This window comes from Syngnathus leptorhynchus, chromosome 20 (assembly GCF_054491065.1).
Source record: "Syngnathus leptorhynchus isolate UIUO chromosome 20, UIUO_Slep, whole genome shotgun sequence".
NCBI classification, from domain to species: Eukaryota; Metazoa; Chordata; class Actinopteri; order Syngnathiformes; family Syngnathidae; genus Syngnathus; species Syngnathus leptorhynchus.
In genome coordinates, this window is record NC_141214.1 from 3,322,542 (window position 1) to 3,349,772 (window position 27,231).

At 42.9% G+C, this 27,231-nt stretch overlaps 2 protein-coding genes across 3 annotated transcripts in view; both read right to left on the reverse strand.

Moving 5' to 3' along the window:
- Nucleotides 1-21,144, reverse strand: part of hivep1 (HIVEP zinc finger 1) — a 33,916-nt gene extending 12,772 nt beyond the window's left edge. Inside the window, exons 1-5 of one of the 2 annotated variants that reach the window (XM_085900522.1) lie at nucleotides 21,017-21,144; nucleotides 20,636-20,806; nucleotides 15,537-15,712; nucleotides 15,210-15,432; nucleotides 13,271-13,400 (exon numbers count right to left, since the gene is read on the reverse strand). In XM_085900522.1, coding sequence (XP_085756648.1) covers nucleotides 13,271-13,310 — 40 coding nt within the window. In that variant the 5' untranslated portion in view covers nucleotides 13,311-13,400; nucleotides 15,210-15,432; nucleotides 15,537-15,712; nucleotides 20,636-20,806; nucleotides 21,017-21,144. Of the gene's footprint in view, nucleotides 1-13,270; nucleotides 13,401-14,234; nucleotides 14,647-15,209; nucleotides 15,433-15,536; nucleotides 15,713-20,635; nucleotides 20,807-21,016 lie in introns of those variants that run through there. The other variant, XM_085900523.1, reaches the window with a different exon arrangement.
- A 1,498-nt stretch (nucleotides 21,145-22,642) lies between these two features.
- Nucleotides 22,643-26,433, reverse strand: tmem170b (transmembrane protein 170B). Its single transcript, XM_085900524.1, has 3 exons — nucleotides 26,030-26,433; nucleotides 24,915-25,085; nucleotides 22,643-24,642 (listed from the first exon to the last, which is right to left on the reverse strand). Exons 1-3 carry the CDS (start codon nucleotides 26,187-26,189, stop codon nucleotides 24,512-24,514), a joined length of 462 nt encoding a protein of 153 aa, XP_085756650.1. The 5' UTR covers nucleotides 26,190-26,433; the 3' UTR covers nucleotides 22,643-24,511.
- Nucleotides 26,434-27,231: the final 798 nt, after the last annotated feature.

Here is a 27,231-nt window from a genome sequence, read left to right on the forward strand (position 1 = left end):
TTCTAAGAACATCCTTCACATCTTCGGACAATACAAATTCCACCAGCTAGCAGATAAGTGAGCGCTGCAAAATTCTTTGCCAACTTGAAAGGAAGTCTGCAGATTGTATCTGGGCTTTCTTCCTGTAGCTTGTGAAGAAGTTTTTGCAGCTCTCAGCTGCTGACCCATGCAATAAGTGGCCATAACACTTTACGTCAGCTACAGACAAATTCTTTATCTTTGCAGACAAGGGAAAAAAAAAAAAAAAAGAGAGAGAGAGTGAGACGCCCCACGCTCGGAAGGGTAATAAATCAATCTGAAAGTGAAGTCGTCTTCACACACCATGACCGTGGTCAGACAATGTGCTAAAGAAATCCCCGCCAGGACGGGAGTGTCCCATTACGCTAAAATCCATCATCAGCCAGAGTATCTTGGAATTTTTTGTAAGAAGCTGGAATGACTCACTCTGTCTAATCTACTGGACAAAAAAAAAAAGGAGGGCTGAAAGATTGTGCGTGTCTGTCTCCAACAATTGTGTACTGACCTCTGACAGAACCACTCAAATCTCAATTCTTAGGAGTAAGAAAAAAAATATTTTACCAGGAAATAATTATGGCAAAGTCCTCAATTTGAGCTTTCCTTCACTGCAGAGTTTCAATTTAAATAATATTGGTCTCTTTCAGGCTTTCGGACAGGGGTGTGTAGACTTTTTATATCCATTGTATGTACAGTGCTGCTGCCCCCGCAGGATACTAGAGGTCGCAGGAGCATCAAACTGGAGGCCACTGATTAATGAGTCTGCGTGGGCGCCCTGGAGAAAAATTGATGGAAGGAGAAAACGACCGGGTGGGTAGATAGATGCGCGTAGAACTTAATGGTGCAGTACCGCAGCGGAATATAATTTCTTTGCATCCTTTTGACGATACTGATAATTCAGGTAAGAGACAGAAAAATATATGTGAGCATATATCCACTTCCTCCTTTGCAACAGCTTCGAAAAAAATGATCTAAGCATAGTGAGTGCCATTTCCTTAACTCACTGTGACTTTAAATTTTGTATTTGTTTTTGTCAAAGCAAAGTATTTGAGGTAAACTCCACTTTACAAATGAACCGGGCCACTTACTGTTGTTTAAAGCACACAACATTAAATCTGTCTATAATCAATAGTACAAACTAAAAATTCCCATCACGCCCAACACAAGTTCTAAATATTAAAAAACAAAAGCGTGTGTGCTTGACAAATAGAACAAAATGTTCATTTCTTACCGCCCGCTTGGCTCAAGTTTCATGGAAATAAACAATCAGTGCCTCCTTTTGTCCCTGACCAAGAAAAAGTCAGTACATGCATGCTTCTCTGTCAAAACACTCACTGCTATGTTTCCGCCCAATCAGCTGGAGCTCTGCAGTGGTTTTGGGGTGTTGCCAGCGGTTTCCTCATCATAATGTGACGAGGAGGGGAATTCCTGTAAGGCCCAGGAAGAGAGGAGGTGGAGCGTAGAGGTGAGGTGAAAGGGAGGGAGGGATCGGAATTAGGGAGTGTGGGAGGGAGGCGGGCTCAGCCTGAACATAGCAGGCCAGGTGACGTCACTTAAACCGGCTTTGGCACCCTCCAGGGGATCCTTCGCTTGGTCTCCCCCTCCTGTCTTGTTTGTCCTGAAGGGGGTAGGCGGGGCTTAATGTTCCCTGCCAAGAGCGAGTTGCCCAACAGCTTACTCACTGGGTGAGAGAGGAGGCCGGCGTGTTTACCCGAGGATGCCTTTTTTTTTTTTTTTTTCCTCTTCCCTTTTCGTAATGACTTGGTAGTTCTAAGAGTTACATACTTTTTTAATCAATTTTAAATTCCTAGAATTATTATATTTTATTCTTAAATACAGATGTTTGACTACAGGGTTAGAAGTACTGTGCAAGAGTTTGAAAAAAATACAAATTCTCTCTTGCAAAATATCGTGAAAAAGGAGAGAGGGCAGCCCAAAAGGAGGCGAGACGTCACGCAAACTTGTTGGAGTGTGCTTTGGCCCGGCTTCAGACACAGCCTGTCCTGAAAACAACTTGGCACGGCTTTGCCTGTTTAAACTGGTCATGGAAATGCAAATCGGGTTGGAAAAAGTTGACTCAGGGATGACTGAAAATACCAACGGAAAAAAAAAAAAAACCCATTAGGTCACTTTTGGATGGCTTGCAGTTAGCTTTAAAGTATAAGGTTGATATTTGAAATGTGGGAGGGGCATATTGTATATGCTTTAAATTGACCTTCTACAACCACAAATTTGGATCTATTCACCGATCTGATCACTTGGTTGGGCCATTAGTTTGAGGCCGAGTCAGTCACTGACCTCTCCGGTTGAACTCTCACAACTATGCTGAGCGAATTCTAAAAAAAGAGGAAGAACCCTTCGCTTTATTTTCGGATTAGTCATTATGTGAAATGTGCGGCTTTCACAAGCGGGCCCGTAGAAGAAGTTCACAAAAACTTTTGTCAGGCCAGCGTCAAAACAACATGGGTGTTTTTGCTGCATCATTGCTAGGAAATCAATGTTAAGGGGGGAAAAAAAAATGTATGGAGCAAAATTTTGCTCTGTAATTATGTTGGTCAAAGCCAAGAACATAAAAGTTTTTGTTGGCAAATAGAAAGTACAAACAAACGGTGACTCAGACCTTAGCATAAAAAACATTTTCTGCATTATTCTGTCCATGTCAAGCCATACAGCTAGAAAACAATCCTACAAGAACATTTTTTTTTGCATACTTTGAAAGAAAAAAACAAAACAACTAATGGATCTCATTTATCAATTGGATCCGAGTTTGAATTTCCTCCAAACTGAAATCTCAAAGCGCAACCCCAATCCAGCAGTTGATGACGGTAATTTGTCATTGACAGACGTGCAATTCCGAGGTCTTGACGTAACGGCGTACGATTCGACTCAAAACAATTTTGACAGACACACTCTGAGCTCAAAATCTAATCGCGGTGCCATCTTCGCAATGGAAGAAAGGGACTATTTCAGCTATGCCGAGAGAACTCTTAATTAGATCGGGGGCTTATGAGGCTCAGAGGCGGTGAGAATAAGACAAGGTAATGAGGCTACGCAGGAAATAAGGATCTAAATGTTGTGAGGTCATTGATCAAGTTACAACACAGACGTCAGATCCTGCTCAGGTTCATCTCCTGCATCTTGGCTTCACCACCTCCTCCTCCTCCTCTCCAATGTTTAGATTACAAAATGAGACTCTCTCAACCATCAAACTTTGGTCCATCAGCCGCCACCTGCTAACCGCCCTCGGGGGGGGGGAAAGAGCGAAGATGTTAATCAAAGTTGTTACCGTGACTACGAGTGTGGCACAAGGAAATATGTTGGAATGCTACGATTTAATTGAAGCCATTTTTTTTTCCTTCTTTACTCCACTGAAATAACATTTGAGTTAGATTCGACCATGATGTGTATTATTTAAATTAGTATGACTTAATTCGTATGGCTTCAACGAGAGAAGCAAAAACTGCCATAAAGGGAAAATCCTCCACGGAACGGCATACTTCATCCTTCTGTTATGCATTAACTCCCTCGATTTAGAACATAGGTTAATGTTACCGATTATAGCTCAACGACTCCGATGACATCACGATTACATCACTATTTTTTTTACCCCGGTTACAATCAAGTAGAGAGAAAATATTTTCGGGAACATATGGATCGACAGATCTTCGTTTCAAAACGGTATTGTCCGTTTGAAGTTTTGCAAAAGACTAAAGAGGGGAGCCGATGGTGTTGTTTTTTTTTTTGTTTTTTTTTTGCCATATATGGTTAGTGGGCTCGCCTTCACCCCCATCCTATGTGTCATGACAATGTTGCTGTCATCCTGTCTGCAGAGACCCGCAGGCGGTTCAACAGACTCCCGCCAGGTTTTTCTGGAGCCGCTCGAAGGCTCCCGCTGGTTTAAGTCCCGGGGGACGCCATCACACAAGCACCATCTAATTTGCTAGCTCATTTCATCCATGCGTTTGAAATCTCACCTAAATTTCACATTGGCCGGCCCAAGTCGAGGTCAAAAAAAAAAAAAAGCCAAGTTTGACCTTTGCTATGCTCCATCTTGGGTACCTCAGTGATAAAGTTAGCGCCCACCTCCGCGCCACTCGCCGCAGCAAACCATTGCCAGTGGGCACGAGGTAACGTTACATAACGGCGCAGAGAGAGAGACACACGGCGTTCCCTCGCTGTCTTCATTTCCCTCCCACTCCTTCGCTCATGTTCATAAAACTTCATTTGCCACCTTGTTGCATTCTTCTCCTCGAGCTCCCTCACATCAGATATTCTGATATGCATCTTTGACCTTTGGCTAATTAGTTCACAATTTGGGGAAATCCAATAACATCTTTTGTTTACATGGCAATTTAGCAACCAGCATCAATCGCTAATTAATACAAGTTGCAATATTGATTAACAATAAATGTCTCAAAAATGCAAACAAAATACAATTGGATGCTGTCAACCATCAAATCATACATTGATATTAATAAGTTCAGATCTGCTCTATCTCTGGACCGAGCTGTTGCGTAACGCTGACAGCTCAGGTCCAGCCGCTGCAGCGCACAGGCTTATCCCGTCCTCACGCTCACGCCGTGCATCAGCTGCAGCTGCCGGCCGGGCCGGGCCTGGGCCGGGCCTGGAACGGGGAACACGCCGTCGAGACTGAAGTGGGTTAGCGAGCGGCCATAGCCGTCCGTCACTGACATTATGACTGCACCGAGGGGGTGAGATGAGGCGAGAGGAAGGACGAGCAAGGAGGGGGGTCATTTCCTGTCTGGCCTATGTTGTAATTTTGAAGACGCTTCCAAAACTTTGACATTTTAGGGTATACTTTTATATTCCCTGTTTTGACTCAAAATATTCAAAATGAAGTGAAATGAATAAGTGATGCCAACAACGCTCATTTATAGTGAATTACAGCAATTACAAAATAGAAAACTACAGACCAACTACAACTAGCACAATAAAGTCACTAACATACTGCAAAAGAAAACAAGAAAAAAAACAATTGACATCAATGACAACATTTCTGCAAAATGACGAGCAACTAAATAACTGTGATGCTGCAGATAAAGTTTGAAAAACTGTGGTCACACAGATAGAAAAGGTCAACAAAAAAAAAGGATGATAAGACACATGCAAAAGTTCCCCACCATACCTGTAAAGCGAAGCAAAGAAGTCTCGTCCTTTCTTCGACCGCGACCGACTGCCAGCCGGCCGGCTTCCCTTCCCAGACTTAAAACGGGCTCACCGGGCAAGCACCTGACATTCCTGACAACTTCCTGGACCGATAATTTCTGACATTCCCGACCGGGCCCGCTCCGTCTTCCAGCCGGTATGGATAAATTACAAGAAAAAAAAAAGAAACTCGAGAAGAGCGGGAGCTAAAATGCCACAAGAGCTGAGCGTCTGGATGGCGTCTGCCACAAAAGGCAAAGACACAAATACGCAGCTGTGTGTGTGTCTGAGCACTCCTCACCTCTGCCGACTGTCAGTATAGCAACCACACTTGGTTCTCCTCCCTGCCTGCCTGCTTGTCCGCCTTTGTGTTCCTCCTCACCCCCCTCCTTTTTTTTTTTTTTTTTTTAAATCACTTCCCAAAAATGAGGGAAAGCCCTGCCTGCCTATATGCAGACTTCCCCAAGCTAAGCGATGCTGCCTCGCACTACGGAGGCTCTAAAAATAAAATCCAATTTCTCTATATGAATAAGTCGCTCTCAGCCACTGTCAACATCAGATTAGCCACTAACCTACTTGTTGCCCACAACCTCCCATGCCCTGGCAAAAGCTATAAATACCCATCCATTGATCCCTCTTGTGTCAGGCAAGCGAATGTTGGGGGTCCGCCGCAATGAGCACATTTAGGACTAATCCAAGAAAGAATTAGAGGAAGAAATTGAAAGACAAATTATCCAAAGAGTCAGACAGAGAGTGGGAGGGTGTAATGGACCGCCTCCACATCAACACAGGACAGTGATTTATATAACGGGAAGGTTTTGAAACATTAAATATGCAGTGGATATAAAACGGCTGCACACTGCTGTGCAAATGCATAAAAAAAAGAACTTGACAAATAAATTTAGCTTTTCCGACAATTTCAGATTCACAATCCTCATGCAAGACACGAGAGGAAGATAGCCGATTGTTGTCACGTGTGAAAAATTTCCATTACATGCTAGAAGTTCCTGCAGCTCCTCCAATGTTGTCATCAAACCAGTTTTCTTCTCATCAACATTACCAAAACTTGGCATGTGAATATGGGTGTGTAGACTTTTTATAGCTACTGTACATGAAACTGTGGGACGGGTTTCAAGTGTCATCTACAACATAACTAGTTTGTTTACAAGCACTGATGTGTTTTCCAAGAATCCCGTCATGGCGATCATACTGAGAGTTGTCAACCTAAATCTGAGCTGGCATATTTTGTGTCTTTATTAAAAGTTTAATTGCTGCAGTATGTCTGGGAAGTTCTCTTCATCAAGTGCAAGTAGTTGTTTTGGTTCAATAACATGGCCAATGGGAGCAGCTCTTCATATAATTTACAAACAACTTTTAGGTGTGCAGGGGTGTTTTGTTTTGTTTGGTTTTTCTAAAACGAGGAGTCAGAAGAGATTAATTCCCCAAGAGCTTTCTCCTCTCATTTGTACCATCTCTCTCTCTCCATGGAAACAGCAGCTAAAGGAAGAGATGACCAATGTTATGCAATGGGACTTAGCCTTGCCAGCAGGCGGGCAACCCCTTCGCCCAAGCCCCCACCCCCACCTGCCCCCTTTCTTCTTTCATTTTAACCTGTTGACATTCATCTCGTTTTTCTGTTTCGTGTACCGTTGTCAAAACGATTAGAACAAAATAATTGGGAAAACAAAAAACGTAATGCCAAGTCCGGCTTTCCGAGATAATAGGTGTTATCAGTTGCCAGTTAAAAACAGTCTTTGCATCTGACATCATTCGCCTACTCCGTTACGCCTTTGACGTTGCATCCCTGCCATCCACCCACCCACCTTTCTCTCCCTCGCATGTGCTTTTTTTTTTTTTTTGGTTGCTTTTCTTGGCTGTTGACAGCGGTGGGAGGCATTTCTCTTGACACAGAAGCTCCGCCACGTCAACGTGCCGAAAATATGACTTGAGATAAGTTCAATTGGTGATGGCGAAAGATTACCATTACTTGGTGCGATCCCGCAAAGGGCGCAAGTTTCCCATCGTAAAGACTTCATCAAACAATTCACGATGTTGGCCCACCTGACTGGTCGCCGCTCGTGAATGGCAGAGGTGACGACTGCACCTCTTGACCCTACGTTAAAATATTGACCCAACCTCACTGACCCCGCTTTGCTATGAGTTCTAGGGGGGGGGGGCTTCCAGTGGTCCAACTAGATCTGAGCACCCCTCCAATCATTTTCTATGAGTGACCCTTGACGGCACATCCCACACCTCCGCCTCCTCGCTCAGTCAATAACACGCCAATCGCACAGACAAAACAACAGATTTCCTTCTGATGGCAGCGAGCCTACACAAAGAGAGAGGAAACGATCGCAGGAAAGATTTTGTGAATGAACATGCGGGGGCTTCAACATTTTTTTTTTTTTAAGATGCAGCTTTCTGATACATGTAAGAGCAAAAAGTAGTCAATCAAAATGTAGAGGAGTTATTCCACATGGAAGCAAATTTCTACGATAACATAATTGCAGCCGTCGTAAATAGCAAACAAGATGTTAGTGGTAGCAGCATAAACAGCTATTATCCCAACATTTTTTTCATGTCAACAAAAACAAACACACTTTCCCAGCTGCAATTTTCTGTAATCATTTCAAATGACTTGTTGTGCTCCTAACCTTCTTTAAATGTCTCCAAACGAGTGCCTTCACACAATACGGCTTGAAAGTTGACTCTGAAGCGGCTTTGATTGGCTACTGCTTGCAAAGACGACGTCATCGTCAAAGACAAAGCAAGTGTCAGTGTTGATAAATCCAGTCCTACAACCTGACCTTAAAGGCATCACTCGGCAACTGTACCCCCCCCCCCCCCTCCAACATTTAGTAACACAACACCAATGTCTTTTGACTCAAGGTCTGTCTCATCTAAACTAACATCCAGCAATTGTTACAGAACAGCCCAGACCTCAATTGTGCCACTCTGTGCCAGCCACAGCGTCTTCAATTGACAGTATTGTTGTTGTCTCCGAAAATTGCCTGACAGCGCGAGTCGGCTTTGGTCTCTTGCCGCAGCACATCGCCGACCGAGCCAGTGTGAAATTTCCGGCAGTGCGATGGCGCTGAAATATTCACCACATATTTGTGCCACATAATTCCTACACGTCCCGAGAAATCATTTCATCTCATTGCACTTTTCCTCATAACGCATCTTTTAAACCGCCCCCCCCCCCCCTCTTCTACTCGTAGGAGGTTCCAGCAGTAGGACACAAGGAACAGCACCTGCAGCCCGAGACTCATGCTGCTCTGTTTCCCTAGCAACCCCCTTCATTGGGCTTTGCTTGTGCAAGCCATTAAGCAATGCCAGCTCGACACACACACACACACACACACACACACACACACACACAAGCACCCACACACACACAAGCACCCACACAATCACCCTTTTAAGGGTTTCCGGCGCTAGCTTTACTGCTCTATTTATTTTGGAAACTTTTTTTTTGTTTTTGTTTACCTCTAGCCAGCTCACCTCACTTTTTCCCCTCAATCAGAAAAAAAAGATCCCCCCCCCCCTACTCCCTCCTTTCTCCAACCTTGGATTCAGCAGCATCAATCTAACAGAGAAAGTTTTTGTGTAGGTATTTCTCTGAAGTATGACCCCTTAAATGTGTCACGCACACGTTTCCAAATAATGTGACATCCAGTCCCGGCAAGGCACCGCGGGGAGATTTTCTTCCGCTACACTCAGCCTCTTTGCTGACGTCAGCGCGGACAAATCCTGTTTGGCTCCCAACTCCATTTTCCCCTCATCATTTCCAACTCCTACGCCGGCGCTCACCTTTGCGAGTTGCCAACATCAATGCGGCGGCTCCAGTTTCCAGGAAGTGGCTCCCCGGGCGGGAGCAGCTCACCTGGGGAGGGAGGAGGGTCGTGCGTGTGCATACGGGACTAATAAGAATGAGAAGGTCACCGTTCGTTAGCTCCAATTTGATTCGGCTCGCCTTGAGCCCTTCACTAATGCTTCACTTTGAAAAGTTTAAGCCGAATAATTTGACTGACTGGGCCGCAATGCTTTGTTACTCACTCGCGAGGAAGCCAAGGACACACACAACACACACAAACACAACACACACACTGACCTGACAGGTCACCTCACTGCATTCATGCCTGAGAGAACAAACTCGCTCTTCTTGAATAATGCTGAAAAAAAAAGATTCAGTTTTCACACTTGGCAATGCGGCGCAATTTATCACACACTGGGAACACATCAGGAATGATTTTTTAATGTACATATATTTGTTAGTATAGTTTCAATTGTGTATAACTTGTTGATCACAAATTGTGACTCAAACTAAAAAGAATGAAAATTTGCTCAGCTGTTCAAAATATGTGCCAAGTAGTTACGTGACGAATTAGTTTCCTCAAAACCGGATCTCGCCTTGGGTTAGGGAGGCGCAGTCACCTTAATTGTGAATAGCGGGCAACTCCCATTTGAAAATCACAATTGATTGGAAAAAAAAAAGGTGTTTGCGAAAGTTTTCTGTTCTGTTAAATAATAATTGAGTTCACTTCCATGAATAAGAATGAGGAAAAATGAAGCCACATTTCACAATATGAGCAGCAGCCTTCCATTTTTTCAGTTTCATGTACTATCTGGCCATGTAAATTCCAGAAACTCCCGTCTCAAAGTGAAAGCTTTTGTGAGCTTCTACGTCCGGCTCGGAGCCGACTTCCCCAAACAAGTTTCTGCCTGTCTGTTGTAGTTACTGTTGCCAAAACTCAGGTTTATTCCTGCCTCTGGGAGAGAACTTCCCTTTGTGTGAATGGTCCTGCATTCGCACACTGTAATTTGAAGGGCCCGTACGGAAACACTGGTTTGGCTGCCTGAGCATGACACAACATGTCAAAAATCCATTCAACAAGGACAGCCTGTTAACTCCTTCCCTTCCCTGGCTAAGTGCGTTTGCATAAGCCAAATGTTTGTTTACTTCATTGATTGACCTGATTTGTCGCAGACTTTGTCTCTCTTCCGTTGACCTTTGACACACAATCAAATAATAAATAAATATAGTTGAGTATAATATATAAATTAAAACATTTTTGTCATCGACTTATTTTTTTACTTGCATGACAATTCACAATGGCATTTTCAAAATTGCCTGCACCCTTTGATAAACATTTTGTAATGATTTCCAATCATAACAATATTTCGAAATCCTTAAACGGGTTGCGTTCAACCTCAGACTTTCCACTGGAGTGGATTGAACCGATTATTTCGCCACGGTCAGCAAAAAGTTAACCATTAACAGCAAAAGTTGTGGAAAATTACTCGGCCGGAACCTTATGGCCTGTACTGTTGTTGCGAAGAATTTATGGTTTGAATAAGATTAGTGAAGTAAAACACAATTTATTTATCGACATGTATACTTTTAAGCAATCTCAGCGTCTGCTTTGGGCTTTACAGGGGTGAATAATTTCCACGTTCCACTTTCACAGCAGGCTAAAGCTGAGTCCAGACCAGAAGAAACTTTTCATACAAAAAGCGGAGCATGCACAGTTCGTTCCGTAAACAAAACAAAAAAAAGTCTGCGTAGATTTTCAGGGACGCAAAAAAAAAAAGAAAAAAACATTGCACAGGCGTATGACAAACACCACAGAGCTGATATTTGAAGTCAACTTACTCCATCATAAACAAAATCCACCTGCCCCTCCCTCGCCCACCATTTATGACAGAGATGTTCTAACTTTGACTTTCCAGAATGAAAGAAGCATTCAAGACTTCAGCAGGTCTGGAAAAAGACAGACCACCCAGGCTGACCTGAACCACATTCGGGTCACAGGCTCAAGTTAGAATGTGACCAAACTAGGTGTCTGCTATTTTTTTTTAGAATCACATCCCTAAAAGTGACTCTCCAGAGTTTTCACCATCTGCATGAAAATTACACACAAAAAAAATAGCAGTACAAATTTGTCACTTTAAGTGGTATTTCGTTAAAGGGTTTGCGTGTTTGTTGTGTTCATTTTTGGGAAACACTTATTTCACCCACTTAATGTTTGCCTGCCAGCTATGAGCTAAGTGTTGCTGCTAATGTCCACAGAGAGAATAAGAAAGAAAGATATTCTGTCTGAAGGCGGGGGGGGGGGGGGGGGGGGGGAAACCACTGGGTGTTTGGCTTGAGCTGCTTAGAGACCAGCTGTTTGACAAAAGTAAACACAAGAAGGGAGGGAGGGGGGGTGCGGGAGTTCCGAAATTTCTGCATTGTTACCCGCAAAGTATGTCATAAAGGAAAAATACACGGATAATAATAATGAGCTGCTGCAAAAAGGGACGTTTTTACCACATCTGCTTCTTGGCTTGTAAAGTTGTTGTAAATGCTCAAATGCAAATTTGGTGGGAAATCGTATAAAAAGTTCATAGTATTGGCTTGTTTTCATTCAAATTACTCATTGCACCCACACAAAAAAAACACATGAAGCGCTAAAATCTTGCTATTGTTTACCATGTAAACAAATCCAAACAAATAAAAATATGAATCACTCCCTGCAGTTCATCTTTGCATTGTTCAGCTAAACTCACCACTGATTGTAAAAGACTCCTTTGTCGCCCGTGACTAGGATTTTCCTTCCTTAGGAAAGAAAACAAAAAGGAACCTAAGAATGCACGGTCAAACTCAGCGGACACCCCCTCTTTGCCCGTGTTTACAATATGTGATCGTTTATTATGATTCGGTCCGAAATAGAGCCAAGAATGCTCAGCTAAAGTAACCAGAGGATTCATCAAAAAACAACTGACAACGTTCCATCCAATCTGCCAATTGTGCACAGGTCACAAATTCTACCAATCAATCCTGGTTTCCAAATTCTGCAAAGCGATTCAAACATTCCCACGGCAGACACCGAAATTCCCCAGCCGCATCTATCGCGTCATTATTTCACTTCCTGTTGATTAATTGAAACACACCAGCCAAAGGTTATTATCTAAGGAAACGAAAAGAGCAACTGTTGCGTAACTTTCTCAGTCATGCAGACCTGCGGCAGATAGATTCCAATAGGAAAGTGATTTCATAAGACTATTACGTTTCATATAAGTGCAACTTAAATTTATGTGGTCTGGCCCATCGCGTCCCCCGTGGTCTTTGAAACCACTTACCAGCCGCCAGACACAGCAGGACTTGTCCTATAACTAGGAACTGGCGTGCTCACTCAGTAGTAATGCAACCATCAGTATGCTCAAAGTCGGGGAGGCCACGATTTACCAATAAATACCAGGGACAAAAAAAAATATTGTTCTAATTAGCCATTACCTTGCAAAAATAATTACAAAATAGATTCAATCAATAAATGTAAAAAAATCAACTATTATAGATAATAATAATAATAAATAATAATAAAAATTGTAAATATTAATGATAATAAATTTTTAAAAACTGTTATTTTACGCCAGTTAGCCTCCTCCTTCAAAAAAGTGATTTCACAACATTTAGAGGAGTGCTTTTTTGTATGGCGATCTTCTTAGGCCAGTTGTTGTATTGGTCAAAATAAGGTCACTTTGTTCATCAAACTTGGAGACGAGAATCATGTGATGGCGATGGTGGGGAGTGTGAGAAGCGTTCTGAGAGGTTCCAAGAAAAGACATTTTCCACATTTACGCATGTGACAGCACGCCTTTCCATTTGTGTTTTCATCTGAATGAAGGTAAGGCTTCTAATGGACTGATTTTTTAAATAAAAAGCAGCGGGAAGGAGGGGAAAAAAAGAATTTCTCGGCTTCACTCCGCAAAAATAATTGTGTCTGATTCAAATCAACAAAAGGTGCTCAGAGGCATCGTGGAAATTTGCCGTCCAGATCAAGCGTGGCATTTTTTCACACCCCAGCATGCAACGCTACCAATTCCCAGATCTGTGAACGGCAAACGTCTGTTGACACATGAATCTGTCAGTTCACAACCTAACACACGAGTTCTTTCACCCAATGGCTGGCAAGATGCTCCATCGGCCAGCGCCGAATTACCCGATTCGTCTGATCATCTGATACATCTTCGAGAACAATAATATCTACATCTATTTGTTTTTGAACAATTTACAGAGTAACTGACTCATTCGGGACATTCCCACCTTTTAGATTCTTGGGGTTATTCTGCTTGGTACGCGGCATCTTTCCTCCTCAGTTCACAAATGCATCTTGGGAAAACTTGGCGCTACTGTCGGAGGACTTGCGACATGCGGCGTGCTCGTCTGCATACATCTGCAACAAAAAAACACACACACGGGTTCAAATGAGTTGAGCAAAAAAGCCGCACTATGCTGGCCTTGTATTCTGTCACTTGCTAGTCTAGGACAGAGCACTTGATTGAGGTTCTTCCTCAAACAGGTGTCCTGGCTTCTCAGAGGTCCTCTGTGATCACATGGAGGCGTGAGTACACCACCTCGGATCTGCATCGGATGCAACCTGCCCTTTGGAGTTTTCAGTAAAAAAAAAAAAAAAAAAAAAGCCTGATTGACATGCGGGTTGCTGTCCTCCGCTGATGAAAGATGCAAACAATAAAAGCTCTATGTGCTCTTGCAACGAATGCTCAGGGTGACTCGGAGGACAAGCATCACATGTGTGGCCATGTTTTAAGTTCATAGGATAGATAAGCCATGCAACTTAAAAACCACTGGGGAAATATATTATATAATAATAGTAAGCTTTAGATTTAGGGATGGAAGTTCCGTATATAGCAATAAAATATGAATCCAGGCTAAAAATGCAGGTAACATATGATCAATAAATGCCATATTGCTGCTTTTCTTTCCCCTTACATCATCTTTCTCAAGTCCAAGCGAGACATATCAACACCTTGCACGTTGCAGTGAGCATCATTGCTTTAAGAACCATCCTTTGTTTGCCCTGCGCCGTTATTGCATAACACTTACTACAAGTGGATGCTTTTTCTCCATACACATGTGGCGCCAGAGCAATGACATCATCGGATGAGCGAGAACAGCACTGTTGGCTGGCATCATCTGCCCGCATACAACCACGTTTATTTCCAAGTGCCACCGCCATGCATTGCCTGCCACACGACGAGCGTCTCACCTGGGTGCACACTTGGAATTCTCCACAGCAGGTTCGACGACGGGGAGAGACGTGCACGCCTGTCAGTATGTCCTGTCTATCTGCAAGACTATCCTCTTCTCTCTCCTTCTCCCTCTCCCTTCGTGCGTGTGCGTGCGTGCGTGATGTTTGAGGAAACACCCTGATGCTAACCCGAGAAAAACACCATCACGTTTGAAATGTCCGAACGCTTCTGCTTTTGCACCTGACTGGAATTAAACACGCACGCCCGTGGATCCATCAGAGCCATTGTGTAAAATAAGGACATGTGTAATTGTGCGCACTGCGATGAATGAGCGTTGCGTATCAATTTGGAGATGCACGTTTTGAGGGGAGTTGTGTCAAACTGTTTGAGATTTTTTTTTTTTTTTTGCTAAATACAGCAATGGGATGAGGCGAGCCAACGCGATGCATGAGGAAAACGCGCATTTCATTGCAACACGTGAACGCCCTGCAAGAGAAGGAGGAGCCAGGGAAAACCCCTCGCTGTCGCTGCAATAGCTAAATGGAACACTTCCCTTCAGACAACAAAACCTCACGTACACGCATGCACAATATCAGCATAGGCAACCCTGCACAAGCAAGCGACTGAGGGGCGGAAATAACAAAAATCTTTCACACCATAGTGCAAAAAAATAAATAAAAATAAAGCACAATAAGTTACTGTCGTGGTCAACCACGCGCCAGTCAATTGCACTCGTCGTGCCGTCCGGGACATCATGAATAGTTTAGCTTGCAAGTGAACTTTAATGTCAGACACACGCATGACGAGAGCACAATAGAAATCAGCTTTGAAAGAGTAAAGCAACCTGTAACACGAGAGAGTAAGAAACCCACCCGTGCAGCGTCTCTCGCGGTGGGGGGGGGGGACACACGCAGGGAAAATAAACAAGCGCGATCCGAGTTGCTTTATTGATACTCACGGGAGTTGTTAAAATAATGGCAATTGTAACGCACCTTTAAAACGACGAAAAATGTGCTTCAGCTCCGGATTTCTGCCTTCACCTTCTCCCTCACTTTCTATTGCAGGAAACAGACAGGCCCACTGACGTCATCGGGGGTCCCTTCTCCGCCTCCCAGTCACGGGGTGTCCTCCACAGCCAGCGGGAGGTTCGCGATGGCCGCAGCGCCCGTGACTTCAACTCACTCGCTGAACCTAATACTCGCTCATGGTTCTTATCTGTTTTAAGTACAAGACAGTCAGAATAAATGTTATATATGAGCCATAAAAGTACGCGTATATTGTCCACGCGTGGAGCCACAGTGACATGTCGTTATACGTACACCCCCTTGACGGAGCCTCATCCTCTCTCTCCTCGGTGCATAGTTTAGGATTGACGGTTTTCCCGGAGGTTCCTTGTTGTCAGGTCACGTTGTGCCCCTCCGCCACCACCGCCCGGGCTTTCCCATGCACTAACCCGCAGCAGGGACACAACAGCGGGCCTTTTTGTCAGCGTTACCTGGAGAAAATTGCATGCAGTCGATTGCAAACAAGCACTAGTGTTCAGTCATAGCGCTTTATTGACGGAACAAAAATAAATGAGCTGCAATCCGTCCAAGTTGTTGCTTTCTATATGCAAAGGCATGACAACCAACTTGGGCCTTTCATGTGGATTTTCAAGTCAACATTTGGGTATTGATTGCATTTTAAAGTCAACATGAGGATTTGTATAAGATAAAACAAGATAGATATGACACAAATTGTTAATAAACATTATTATCTATATTGTTGGGGTCAAGGGTGAGCTGGAGCCTTTCCTGATTTGGGAACTGCATGTCCGAGGATACATAAATAACATCTATGGATATTTTAGACTCCTAATTAACGGAGTAGACCAAGGACAGGAATAAGAAAGTCTACCTCATCCACCCAAAATCCCCAAATAGAAAGTCCAGTCCAGGATCAAACACAGGACCACTGTGCCTCCCCCCCCCCCCCCCCCTTTTGGCGTCATGACGTAATGTTTTTATTTTCATCCTCTGCCCATACTCCTTCTTTATACCCCCCACCACGAGTTGGCTCATCACAGAACTCGAAAGGTCAGACTATTTTTTGCTCAACAGTATGGGCTCTTGCGAAATAGGTGTAAATATCAAAAATCGATTTTACACGTTAGTCCCTCAGCTTCATCATTTATTGTTTATTGGAACAGATATTTGATTTTTTTTTTTGTTTCATGATATTTCTTGTAGTCTTAAATTGTGAGAAATACAAACGCAACAGTACCGCAGTAAAGCATTACCATTAATAAGTGATTGTGTGACAACCACCCACTGTCGCATTACAGGCTTCCTGCAGACTGCAGAGTGGGACTCTTGGCTCACTTTGCACTTTATGACTCACCTGCTTCAGCAACCATGACTTGAAATAGCTCATTTGAATGGAGAAACTTTTTATTTTTATTTTGCAAGTGTTGGAACAAGTACTGGATGCTGATTTTGTAATGAGCCGTGCCAATGACGACGCTACTTGAGTCGACCTCAAATGTAATCAAAGATAATAAAATGACAGCAGTTGTCGCAGAGGACAAATGTGGGTTTTGTTTTTGCCTCCCCGTCCTCATGCTATCTGCGCGCCCCCACACAATAGCGGAGATGGTTTTATCATTTACAGTACTGAAAAAAAAAAAAAAAAGCACGGCACGGGGACAGAAGAGTGCAATATATAATGTGCGTGGGGGGGGGGGGTTGATTAAAATATATATTTCTGGCTTTGGCACTTATGGATTTGTGACAAGACTGAAACTGATTGCAGATTCAAATTGAACTCAATGAAGCATTACAGCCTTTTTTTTTTTTTGTTCCATCCATGCTGTGGGGAACACGTTGCATGATGCCTTGTTTTCACAACATCATATGATGTTACATAACTGAGACTGTTGCCTTGGTAATACTCGAGACTCCTCCCCCCCAAGTCGACCCCCTCAAACACACACAATTACATGACTGGGGAGGTTTAAAGAAAAGAAAGTCAAAACTTACTAAGTGTTCACATCGAATAAAAAAAATGCTAGAATGATGGAAAAGATTTAAAAGTCAAGGGTGATGACATTGCTGCCATTATTGCAGTTAAAAGAAAAGCTATTACCAATTCATGCATTTTTGTCGGTTTAAATGAGATTACAGTCTCCGGTTTAAAAGCAACTCAATTGGCGCTTGAATAAGTAGAGCAAAAATGGAAGAAGTTTATTGACTACACCAAATGGAAGAATCAAGTGCCCAACACAAAGAAAATCACTTTTCCTCCAATGCCAACCTTAAATGCGGCATTACTCGGAAAATTGGAGCTGAGGTAATCCCGTTTTAGCCCAATTGCTTGATTCCAGACATTTAAACTTTGCTTTTAGGAAAAAATGTAGTCCTTTTATTTGAATGTCCCCAGTTGACCCACATCAGCCCATTCCATTTCTATGGCGCTTGGCCTCATTAGGTTCACGGGCCAGCTGGAGCCGGGCAATTTTAAACAAACCATTCACACTCAGATTCACACCTCCAGACAATTTCAAACCGAGAACTGTGAGGCAGATGAGTCACGGTCAAAAACAAAACAAAAAAATGATTCTATTTAAAAAATAAAAAAAATGGCCGACAGTTTACATGTTTGCCGTTTGGTGAATGACTGATGATATATCATCATTGTCATCACAGGAGGGAAGGAAGGATGAGGAAGAGGAGACTGGAATTCTGGCTCCTGAAGCAGAAGAGTCTTTTTTTTTTTTGGAGCAGCCTTAGTGTCAACATTTCCAGTGACGCGACCACAGGGAGGAAAATTCCTGCTCTTAGGAAGGCCTGGTTTCGCTAATAAGGGAAAATGCTTATATGACAAGAGCCTGTTGGCACGACATTTTCAGATGAGTGCAAGGCGCAAAAAGGAAATTGATTTTATATATATCGTGATCGATTGCATTGACGTTTCATCCGATTATCCGATGTGCATTTTTAGCTGCAATCAATAGGAAGAGGCCTGATTCCAAATATAGCATAATTATATAGAGCCAGTCACACTTACTGTTATATTCTGGAGTGGGGGTGTACCTAATGAGGCGTCCGTTGAGTTAAACCACAGACCATTAAGTCGTTTAATGTAAAGTCTTCATAAAAGTCTTTCTGCTTGTTTATACTTTAAATGCCTGGAAAACATTTCCAGGGAAGGGGGGGGGGAACACAAGGAAAAAACCCGTCAGCTGCATTGTTTCTACTTTAAGACCTTCAACTGGAAAAAGAAAAAAGGAGGAGGGAAAAGAGAGAGAGAGAGAAAAAGAAACCACTGGGGTTATTGGAAAAATACCGTATTAGTCGGGGAGGAGAGGAGGAGTCGGAAGCAGCTCCCCTGGTGCTTCATCCATCAGCTGATTTATGAGTTACATGCAGCACTTAATAACATTCTCTTGTCCCCGTGTGCTCAGGCTCTGGGGAATATCATGGCAGTGCACAGCCAGCGGCTGAGACAAGACAGACCTGAGGCCAGCTTGCAGAAGAAGCAAGTCTCCAGGACCCGATGCATAGTCTCAGTGGGCTGTGCAACATTTTATTTCATTTGATTTTATGACACTATAGAGCTGTTTTGCTTTAAATCAATAACAAATGAATTAATTATAAATACTTTAGCGCCCCTTGTGGACAAAACGGAAACATATTGTACCTAATAATGCACCTGCTCCCCCCAAAAAAATCCATAGAATTGTTCTGATTAGAATTTTAGAGTTCTTGATTGAATATTGATTCTGAATACATTGGGTCATTTACTATATCAACTCTCTTGAACACATTGTAGATCATCAAAAATACATCTCAGCTGATTTTTAGCACTCTACCGCCTACATGGATCCATTCATGCAAATTTGAAATCAATTGAAATTTCACTCCAAAAAAAAAATTGCCATCTTGTAATTTCTGAACGACCCGTCACCTCACTCCACCTAACAGATTTAACACTCAAGACGAACTCTCCGAAATTGCGATGGAAATCCCACCGAGAACAATACGTGATGAGTTTGGGGGCTCGCTGAGGTACAAGACCTCCCCCCCTGAGTTCAGTCCCACATCCATGAATTATACATGCATGGCGTCACACCTCCCACGCAGGCTTATGTAATGTCAGCCACGCGTGTGGAAGCGTATGCATGTGCGCGTTTCGACGTGGATTTATTTATAACCAGACTGGGATTGAGGGAAGGGTGACTCATTCTGTTTGCGCTTTATTTTTACCCCACTATCTTGCCACCCACACACATCATATCTATGGGAAGGGAAAAAAAAAAAGCAGCACGACTTTCCACCTGGTGTGCAAAGTTGAATTTGTGCTGTGATCTTAAAAACTTCCAAAACGGTATGAACTTTTATGACATAACACTACACTTGTTTGCTCTTAGCAACCTGTGGACTCGGCCAGCCATCATTGTCACATTCTTACTCGCTACAACTTAGCTAAGTGTTAGACAACATTTGGGGAAAGGTCACCATTACCAGCCAGCAAGCTGAAAGTAATGGCTGAGATGAAAGTGCCCGTATCCATCACCCGGTTCACTGAAAGCCGCGGGACGGCTGCCGGTGCTCAAATGAGCGGCGACGTCTCAGCGGTGGCTTGTTAGCACCACAGACCCCGGTGCACTCCATCAAAATGTCAGGGCCCGGGTAGGGTAAGGACGCCAAGATCGGGGGCGCCAGCTCTGCAGGAGAGCCGTCACTGTCTCGGCCGTTTTAAAAAAAGGCCGTAGCATTTAGCCGAAGCATTATGTAATTGTTCCGGTGTAGTCTGCCGGGTTTTGACGCGTTCACTCTGGATTTATTATTGATGTACGAGAAGCTTTTTTTTTTTTTTTTTTTTTTTTTAAATATATCACAACTCATCTGGATCAAGAAAGCCCCAGACGCCTCACAGTTACAACTGACACAAACATATTACATAAGGGTGCGGCAGAGTGCACAAAGGAGGAAATCCTTTGGACCTGTGACTTTTAAAAAAGTAGTCCTCAATCCACACTGCATACGACACGATGCTATCTGAGCTCTGACACGAGGCCGCTCTTATCACTCCAATGTTCAAATGTGTCTGCGCCACCCTCTGTGACCAAGATCGATGATTCTTATCGCAGAATCGTGCTACTTTCATTTGTTGAAAGGGAAATGGATGTGTCGTTTCACCGGGAGGGGAACAAAGGAAAAAGCAATTCATTTCAGAAACAAAGATTTCTCCAGCGTTTTTATCAAAGTTAGAGACTCAAAAAAAAAAAAAAAGCAGGTTTTAGCTGAGCTTCATTTCCTGGATAATGCTTTTTTTTTTTTTTTGTTGCTAGCTAAAAGCCAATCAGAAAGATAAACATTTAATGCACAAATCCATGAGTCATCAATATTAATAAGTCCAAATAGGAACAAATAATTACCTGTGAAAGACAGATGAATGTCATTGCTGAGTTTCCCATGGCACCAGTAACTAGCTCATTCTGTGGAGAGGGATCAGCTGGTCCTTGTTTCCTGGTTTCTGGAGGCCTGGGTGTTTTTTTTTATTTTGGATTTGTCATTAACATTCCAGAGGTATCACTTTTTTCCTTTTTCTGGAAAGAGGCCATTGTTAGTTTGTCACGATACGCTACTGTACAATAATGTCAAAAAACTAATAAAATAGCTCAGAAAATAAATGCTTGAAATATGCAAATGTGTCTCTTGACATCGATTTGAAAATCAGCAAGTTACCACTTCCATCTCCAGATTATGGACCTCAGGTGAATATGTGACTAATGTCTCGATTTAGAATTGATCATCACCTGCTTTCTGTGGATATTGACTGTCAAAGTGAGTGATGGTATTTCTATCCTATACTTGCTGGAGGCTAAATTGCCGTGGAGCTCCTCGCTTGAGGTAGACAACCAGGAGCCTCATTCAAAGAGAGAAGATGCTGCTCTCTTGTGGCCTTTGTGGAGAACACCAAAAGAATTATACAAGCCGGGGAGTGTTGAGGTAACACAATGGACGACAGCACAAAGCTTGTACTTTCAAGAAGGATCCAGATTTTTGATAAGCAGATATACACCAGGACATTTGATTAAGGGTGTGTAGACTTTTTATATCCACTGTAGCTATCAATCCGATTGAAAATTCTCAATCGACTAAAATTGACTTATCTAAATTAGGGGGGTGTAGACTTTTTATATCGGCTGTAGCTCTCAATCAGATCTCAATAGCCTAAAATTGTCTGATCTAAATTTGGAGCAATTGAAGTTGTGTTTGGCCTTCATTTGATGGCCTCTCTCCGGCTTAACTCAGATTTCATTGTGTTGTTGTCACTGCGGGAAAACGTGTAAGACATTCCAGCCCGGGAGGTCGGGATGGAGGTTTTCTCCCAAAGTAAACTCAGACACAGAGATCAGAGTCAGACCCAGACAGCCGGCGCTGATCTGACAGCGGGCCGGGTCTCCGATGGAGCCCGGGCCTGGTGAAGTGTTTGTCTGTTGTCTGCTCTTTATATACTGTACATGTTGAGTCAAAGTCCAAAACACAAAGGCAAGGTCAATAATGTAAAGTGATCTGCTGGCTCAAAAGACTTGGCTTGCTTCCAGTCATTGTCCAAGGGGTGTTTTTTTTTTACAAAGCAGGCATGCAGTCCCCTTGTCTGCACTCATGCTCAACTCTTGAGTATTTCCTGCGGCGGAAATAATAAGACAATAGGAGCGAGTGGCGAGGGTGACAGCATCAAGTCTAGATTCTTTACTTTTCAATTTGAATATGCAAAGGAGCATCCTTATTCATGACTTATGTACTTTTCTCATTTATTATTAGATCAGCGCCAGACTAGTTTGAATGGAAGGCAGGTTAAAGAGTAAAATAACACGAAAAAAAAAAAAAAAACTCGAGACCTTTGTTCTATCAAATCATCAGCCGTGCTATAAAGTCATCACGTCGCTTTGAGGAAGCTTGGCATGTCTGGGTGCAACTAAATGCCTGCTTGGGAAAGTTTCACAAAAAAAATCACATCCTGTCTGAGAAAGTTCACCCCACTGCTGGAATAGCAACAAAATGTCAAAAGTTACAAAACAATTGTGTGCATGCTTGAGAATTGTGTTTGGAGTCTGGGGTGTAATCAAAATGTTTAGGGAGGGGATGGGGTGGCCCCGTCCGCCTGTCATTACAATGTTGATCGCATATTGTACTTTTTTTTAATTTTTTTTTTACTCATGCCACTGAATAGAAACAGCCAATTTCCTTTAGCCTGACAAAGACAAAGCACATTTGGTTTTGTCTAAAAATGGCCTGCTTTGTGGCGGGTGGGCACGTAGAGCTAAATTGGGTGCCAAGGGGTCGAGGCCTGGTTCGAGGGCACCACTGTACTAATAATCACATATTAAAAGTGTAAAAAAAAAAAACACCATTCCACATGCTTTTGTATTCTCAAAAGATTTTTTTTTTATTTCAACTGATATTTATAAGGAACAATTTGTACATAAGCCATTGTTATAAATATCAGCTGCTTGGCTGGTACAAAACTTTTTTTTTTTGAATTAATTAACATATGATACATTATTAACAAGTGCCACTGTGGTTTTTCTGACAACATTATCTCTTGTTAAGATTGTGCATTCACACGTTAGCAATCCCAAACGTCATGTGGCATCTGGGTAACAAGAGTGAGGGGCCGTTTTGTTCATTTGTTTGTTTTTCCTGCAAATAATATTTCTATGTTCATCTACTGCCAAATATTTGTCTTGGCTCCAAAGGCTGGAAAATACTGCTTTAGGGGACCATTTAAAAGCCTCTTTGTATTAAAGTACAGCACTTAAATATTGTCGGTAGCCATCACACACGCTGCAAAAGTACCGTTAAAAATCTGGAAATTTGCAAATAAATAAAAAATGGTGGGAAAAAAACTTGCATTGGTCCCTCAAAAAGAGGGAAATAATTTGTATTGAAAAAACTATTGTTATATTAAATTGAGAGTTTGGGTTGGCTTTCGAATGTTTTATAGTTGGCAAGCAAACAAAAAACTATTCCAAAGAAAATTGTCATTTGCAGCGTTTTTAATTCAGTGCAATGACGCCCTTTTGTGGACATAAATGGTACTGTAGTTGAGCGTGTCAGTTACATAACCCCTCTGAATAGATATTTTACCTTGAAAAAGGCACACAAAAAACTGACTCAAAGCAGTCATGATATTTTCTGACCAGTCTTGAAGCAGCAATTCAATAAAATAAAAAAAAGTTACATCACTAAAATGAGATGGAAGAAATAAAGCTAGCATATAAATACTTTGGCGTTAAATACCCTTCTACTTCCTATTTTGGGGTTTGGTGTCATGTGCTGTTTACATTTGGGGCCTTTTTTTTAATCCCGGGACACAAACTTGTTTATGGCCTACTTGACCACAAACAATATCATTCAAGCACATCTTGACAGCATTTCAAAATAATAAAAATAAAATAATGCTATCACTCATTTCAGTGTAATGTGTCACGCCAGAGTTACATCATAAAACAAGGCAAGAGTAAAAATCAGTGCAAAATGCAAAAGTTAAAGAGTCCATTTGAAGAAGCTAGCGTCCATTTATCTTACCTTGAATCCACTTTTGTGTTCAAGAAGCAGCCTAACTTCAATTTGGGATTTTCTTTTTCATGTTTCTTTGTTGTGAGATCACAATGACCCTTTCTGGTCTACAGTCAAATGTGCGGCGCTAGCTTGTTCAGATTTGTCAAATCAAACCTTCAGAACTTAAGGGACACGGGTATAAAAAAAAAAATAATAATAATAATAATAGAGAGCAGACAAGTGTAGCAAATAGCAACGCTCCCAAACATTCACTCGCAAGCAATATTTGGCACTGATACTTGTTTTCATATTTGTTGAACTCACACTTCTCTTTCCTGCAAACGGATAAAGCAGCATTGAAGTTGCGTACGGAAAAGGAATCATAACGAGAATCTCCGAGTGACGATTAATACTGTATAGCTTTCAACATTTGTTGCGTCGTCAGTGCTGGACTTTTGTTCTCAAGCGGACTCTAGAAATAAGAACCCATTTTGATGCTTTCAAAAAAATTCCCATTCATATAGAGCAGACGGCACAAAGTTACCCCCCAACATGGCTTTCAGTCCAGAAGCTGAGGATGGCAGCGCTGCCCGGCGCTGCTTGTGCTGAAACCGAGTTCCCGCTTGTAAATGTGGCAGGAACTCAACTGAGACTTTTGGACCCAGTCCCCAAAGGTCAAGAGGTCAAGTCTCTGATTGGCTGCCATTCATTAAGTCTGTGTCCTTCAACTTATTACCTTCATTTCAGAGTGTGGCCAGGATGCGTGAGAAGGATATGACGACAGAGAGGCTGGTTTGGCCCACACCTAGAAGCAAAGCCTCCAGCGGGGCCATGTCCTTCCCTGCCACGCGGTACACGCCCGCTATCGCTGCGCCTGAGGGGCAACAAAAATCCAGTGCAGACAGTCAGCGCTTCTTTATTGCTTGCCATGAATAATATATTGTCTATTTTAAGATCCGAGCTGGAAACAGTGACAGAGAGCGATTGGGTGAACATTTTAGCGGTCCCACTCGAAAAGGTTAATGAGGCCTTTGCCCTTGTCAGCGCCACCTGTGGCTGACGTAAGCAAACTGTCATCCCCAGGCTGAACGGATTCTGCTGAGCACATTTAAAAAAAAAAAAATAATGCATGAAACAACAACTTACTGGTGATGACGCCTCCGGAAAGGGAGGCCAGGAAACCCACGCTGACCAGCACCACGGCGATGAGACGGCCCCGCTTGTGGCGCTGCAGCATGACGAACATGAGCATCCCCATCACCCCGTGGACGAAGAGTGAGGAGAAAAGACACCACAGGAACACCCAGTACCACATTTCTGACATGGAAGTACACACACAAAAAAAAACACAGGGAGGATTAGTAATTACATTTCAAAATATTAGCAACTTAGTGAGGTCTATTTCTATTGTGCAGTTTACCACACATACATTCTCACCATGACCCCATTTCATGTCTCAGTAGGTCATTTATCACCTGGTTGGTATTGGGGGATGAGGGGGATTCAGATTTGAGGGAGGGGGGGGGGGGGCAGTATTCTATATACACCCTCCTCATCAGCGCTTTCCACGCAGCTTTACATGCGCTCAAGGCTTCCTGCTGACTCAGCATCATCGACTACCTCTTTTTTCGCTCATGCTCGACACGTTGCTCAACACACAGGATGCAAAGCAAGCAACTCAAAAAAGGTGGCAATCGGAAATGATGACATGTACTGTCCTTGAATTTTCTGCTCACACACAAAAAAATTATAATAATAATTCCCTGCATACATACTATAATCCAGCACTAATAAAAAAGGTGTGGGATGAAACTGGCAGGTGGACCCAACTCAAGGGGTGCACCCAAAAAGTCAGCTGGGATGGATGGGTCTGGTTTTAAATATTTTTATGGATGTTAGATGAAAATATAAATGTTTCATTTGGGTGAAACCGGTTTGTACGGGGAAAATAAAACAACATTGACAACATTTGCATTCAAGCACAATAAAAGACCCTTGAAGATGACAATATGAAAGATATCGATTTTTTTTTTAATCCTCGCTAATGGCAAGCTAGACAAAGGGAGGGGGGGATACACATCATAAGGGTGCACCCACGTCATAAAAATACAAAATTGGCCATGTCTGCCAGAGCCGTCATTCATTTTCAGCATGTGAAATATCACGTTACATCGCTTTATTCCAATTTGAATGACACTCGAGCGTCCAGTGCTGAATAGCGGACGCACGGCACCTTTCGTCCGGTCGGTTGGCATACATACCTGCAAAGTGCTGCAACGTCGTCCCTTGCACCCAAAGACTCAGCACTTGCTGCACCGATAGATTAACGGAATAATCCCTGTTTGTTGACATGTTTCTGCCACCGCCCGGGTTCTCACTCTCCTTTATTGAATAGCCGTGCTTGGCTTTGAGCGAAGGCATGGGGGAGACTGGGGTGGCATTGGCTGTGAGGCGCGGCTCTCCCCGGCGCGGCTCGCCTCTACCGGTGCCGCTGTTTCGGCTTGGCGTCCGTCTCCGCGTCGGGAAGGGAAGGGTTGTATGCTGATCGCTTCATCCTCTGTTGCGGCGGAGTCGGAGGTGTGGAGGCCATGATGAAGACGGCAGCCGGACCTCGGGCAGGAGCGCGCACGCACGGTCGCTCGTCCTACATTGACTAGCCCGGCTACATAACTCTTAAAGGGACAGGCGCACTTTTTTTTTTTTTTTTTGAAAAGACGCATGTTACGTTGTCATATTTCGTATTAAAGTAGCTTTATGAATGGGAAACAGGGCGATGACGTTGATGGCCAACGAGCGCGAGTTACACTGTTATTCTATCAATTTTTTTTTTTTTTATTATTCGAGCGTGCTTCTCTTCAAAACAATGTGCTACGGCCGGCGCAAGCTCTCCTGATGTAGAAATCAGCCAATCAGAAACGGGCACCTCGACTATTTCTTTTTGCTTTTAAAAAATAATATTAATCATTAATAATGATTCCAAGAGTTTAGTTTGGGTTTTGAATGAGGACTGGGGTAAAGAAAACAAAAAGGCACTTGCTGAGCAGCGGGTTACTTCCGGGGCGTTGTCAATTACGATGGGGAGCTATCCATGGTCCTGAAGTGGAAAGCTTGTCTTAATAGGATTAAACCCTACAACACGTTTTGCCTTGTTTATAGCTATAGACTAGTGTGCATGCATTCTCCTTTGAAGATTGCAAATATTTCATTTATATAAACACACCATGCTGGCGGAATGATAAAATAAAGGTTAAAATAGAAAATGGTCAGACATCCAATCAGTAATGGTGGTCGAATAGATGTCAGATATCCCCTTCTTTTTTAAAGCAAATTCAATCAGCAATATGCCAAAACTCAACCAGTTTTTATAAGGTAAGGTGAGTAAAACATTGGCCAGCAGGTGACGTTCTCACCCCACGTTGCAATCGGCCTGGTTAACTACTGCAACTATCAGAACAGTTTGCAC

Excerpts from the sequence above, each read along its gene's own strand:
- tmem170b (XM_085900524.1), bottom strand. The coding sequence starts at position 26,189 with ATGCCTTCGCTCAAAGCCAAGCACGGCTATTCAATAAAGGAGAGTGAG. Across the intron at positions 25,086-26,029 it reads GACGTTGCAGCACTTTGCAG|AAATGTGGTACTGGGTGTTC; the intron begins GTATGTATGCCA and ends CTTCCATGTCAG. Across the intron at positions 24,643-24,914 it reads TTCCGGAGGCGTCATCACCA|GCGCAGCGATAGCGGGCGTG; the intron begins GTAAGTTGTTGT and ends GTTGCCCCTCAG.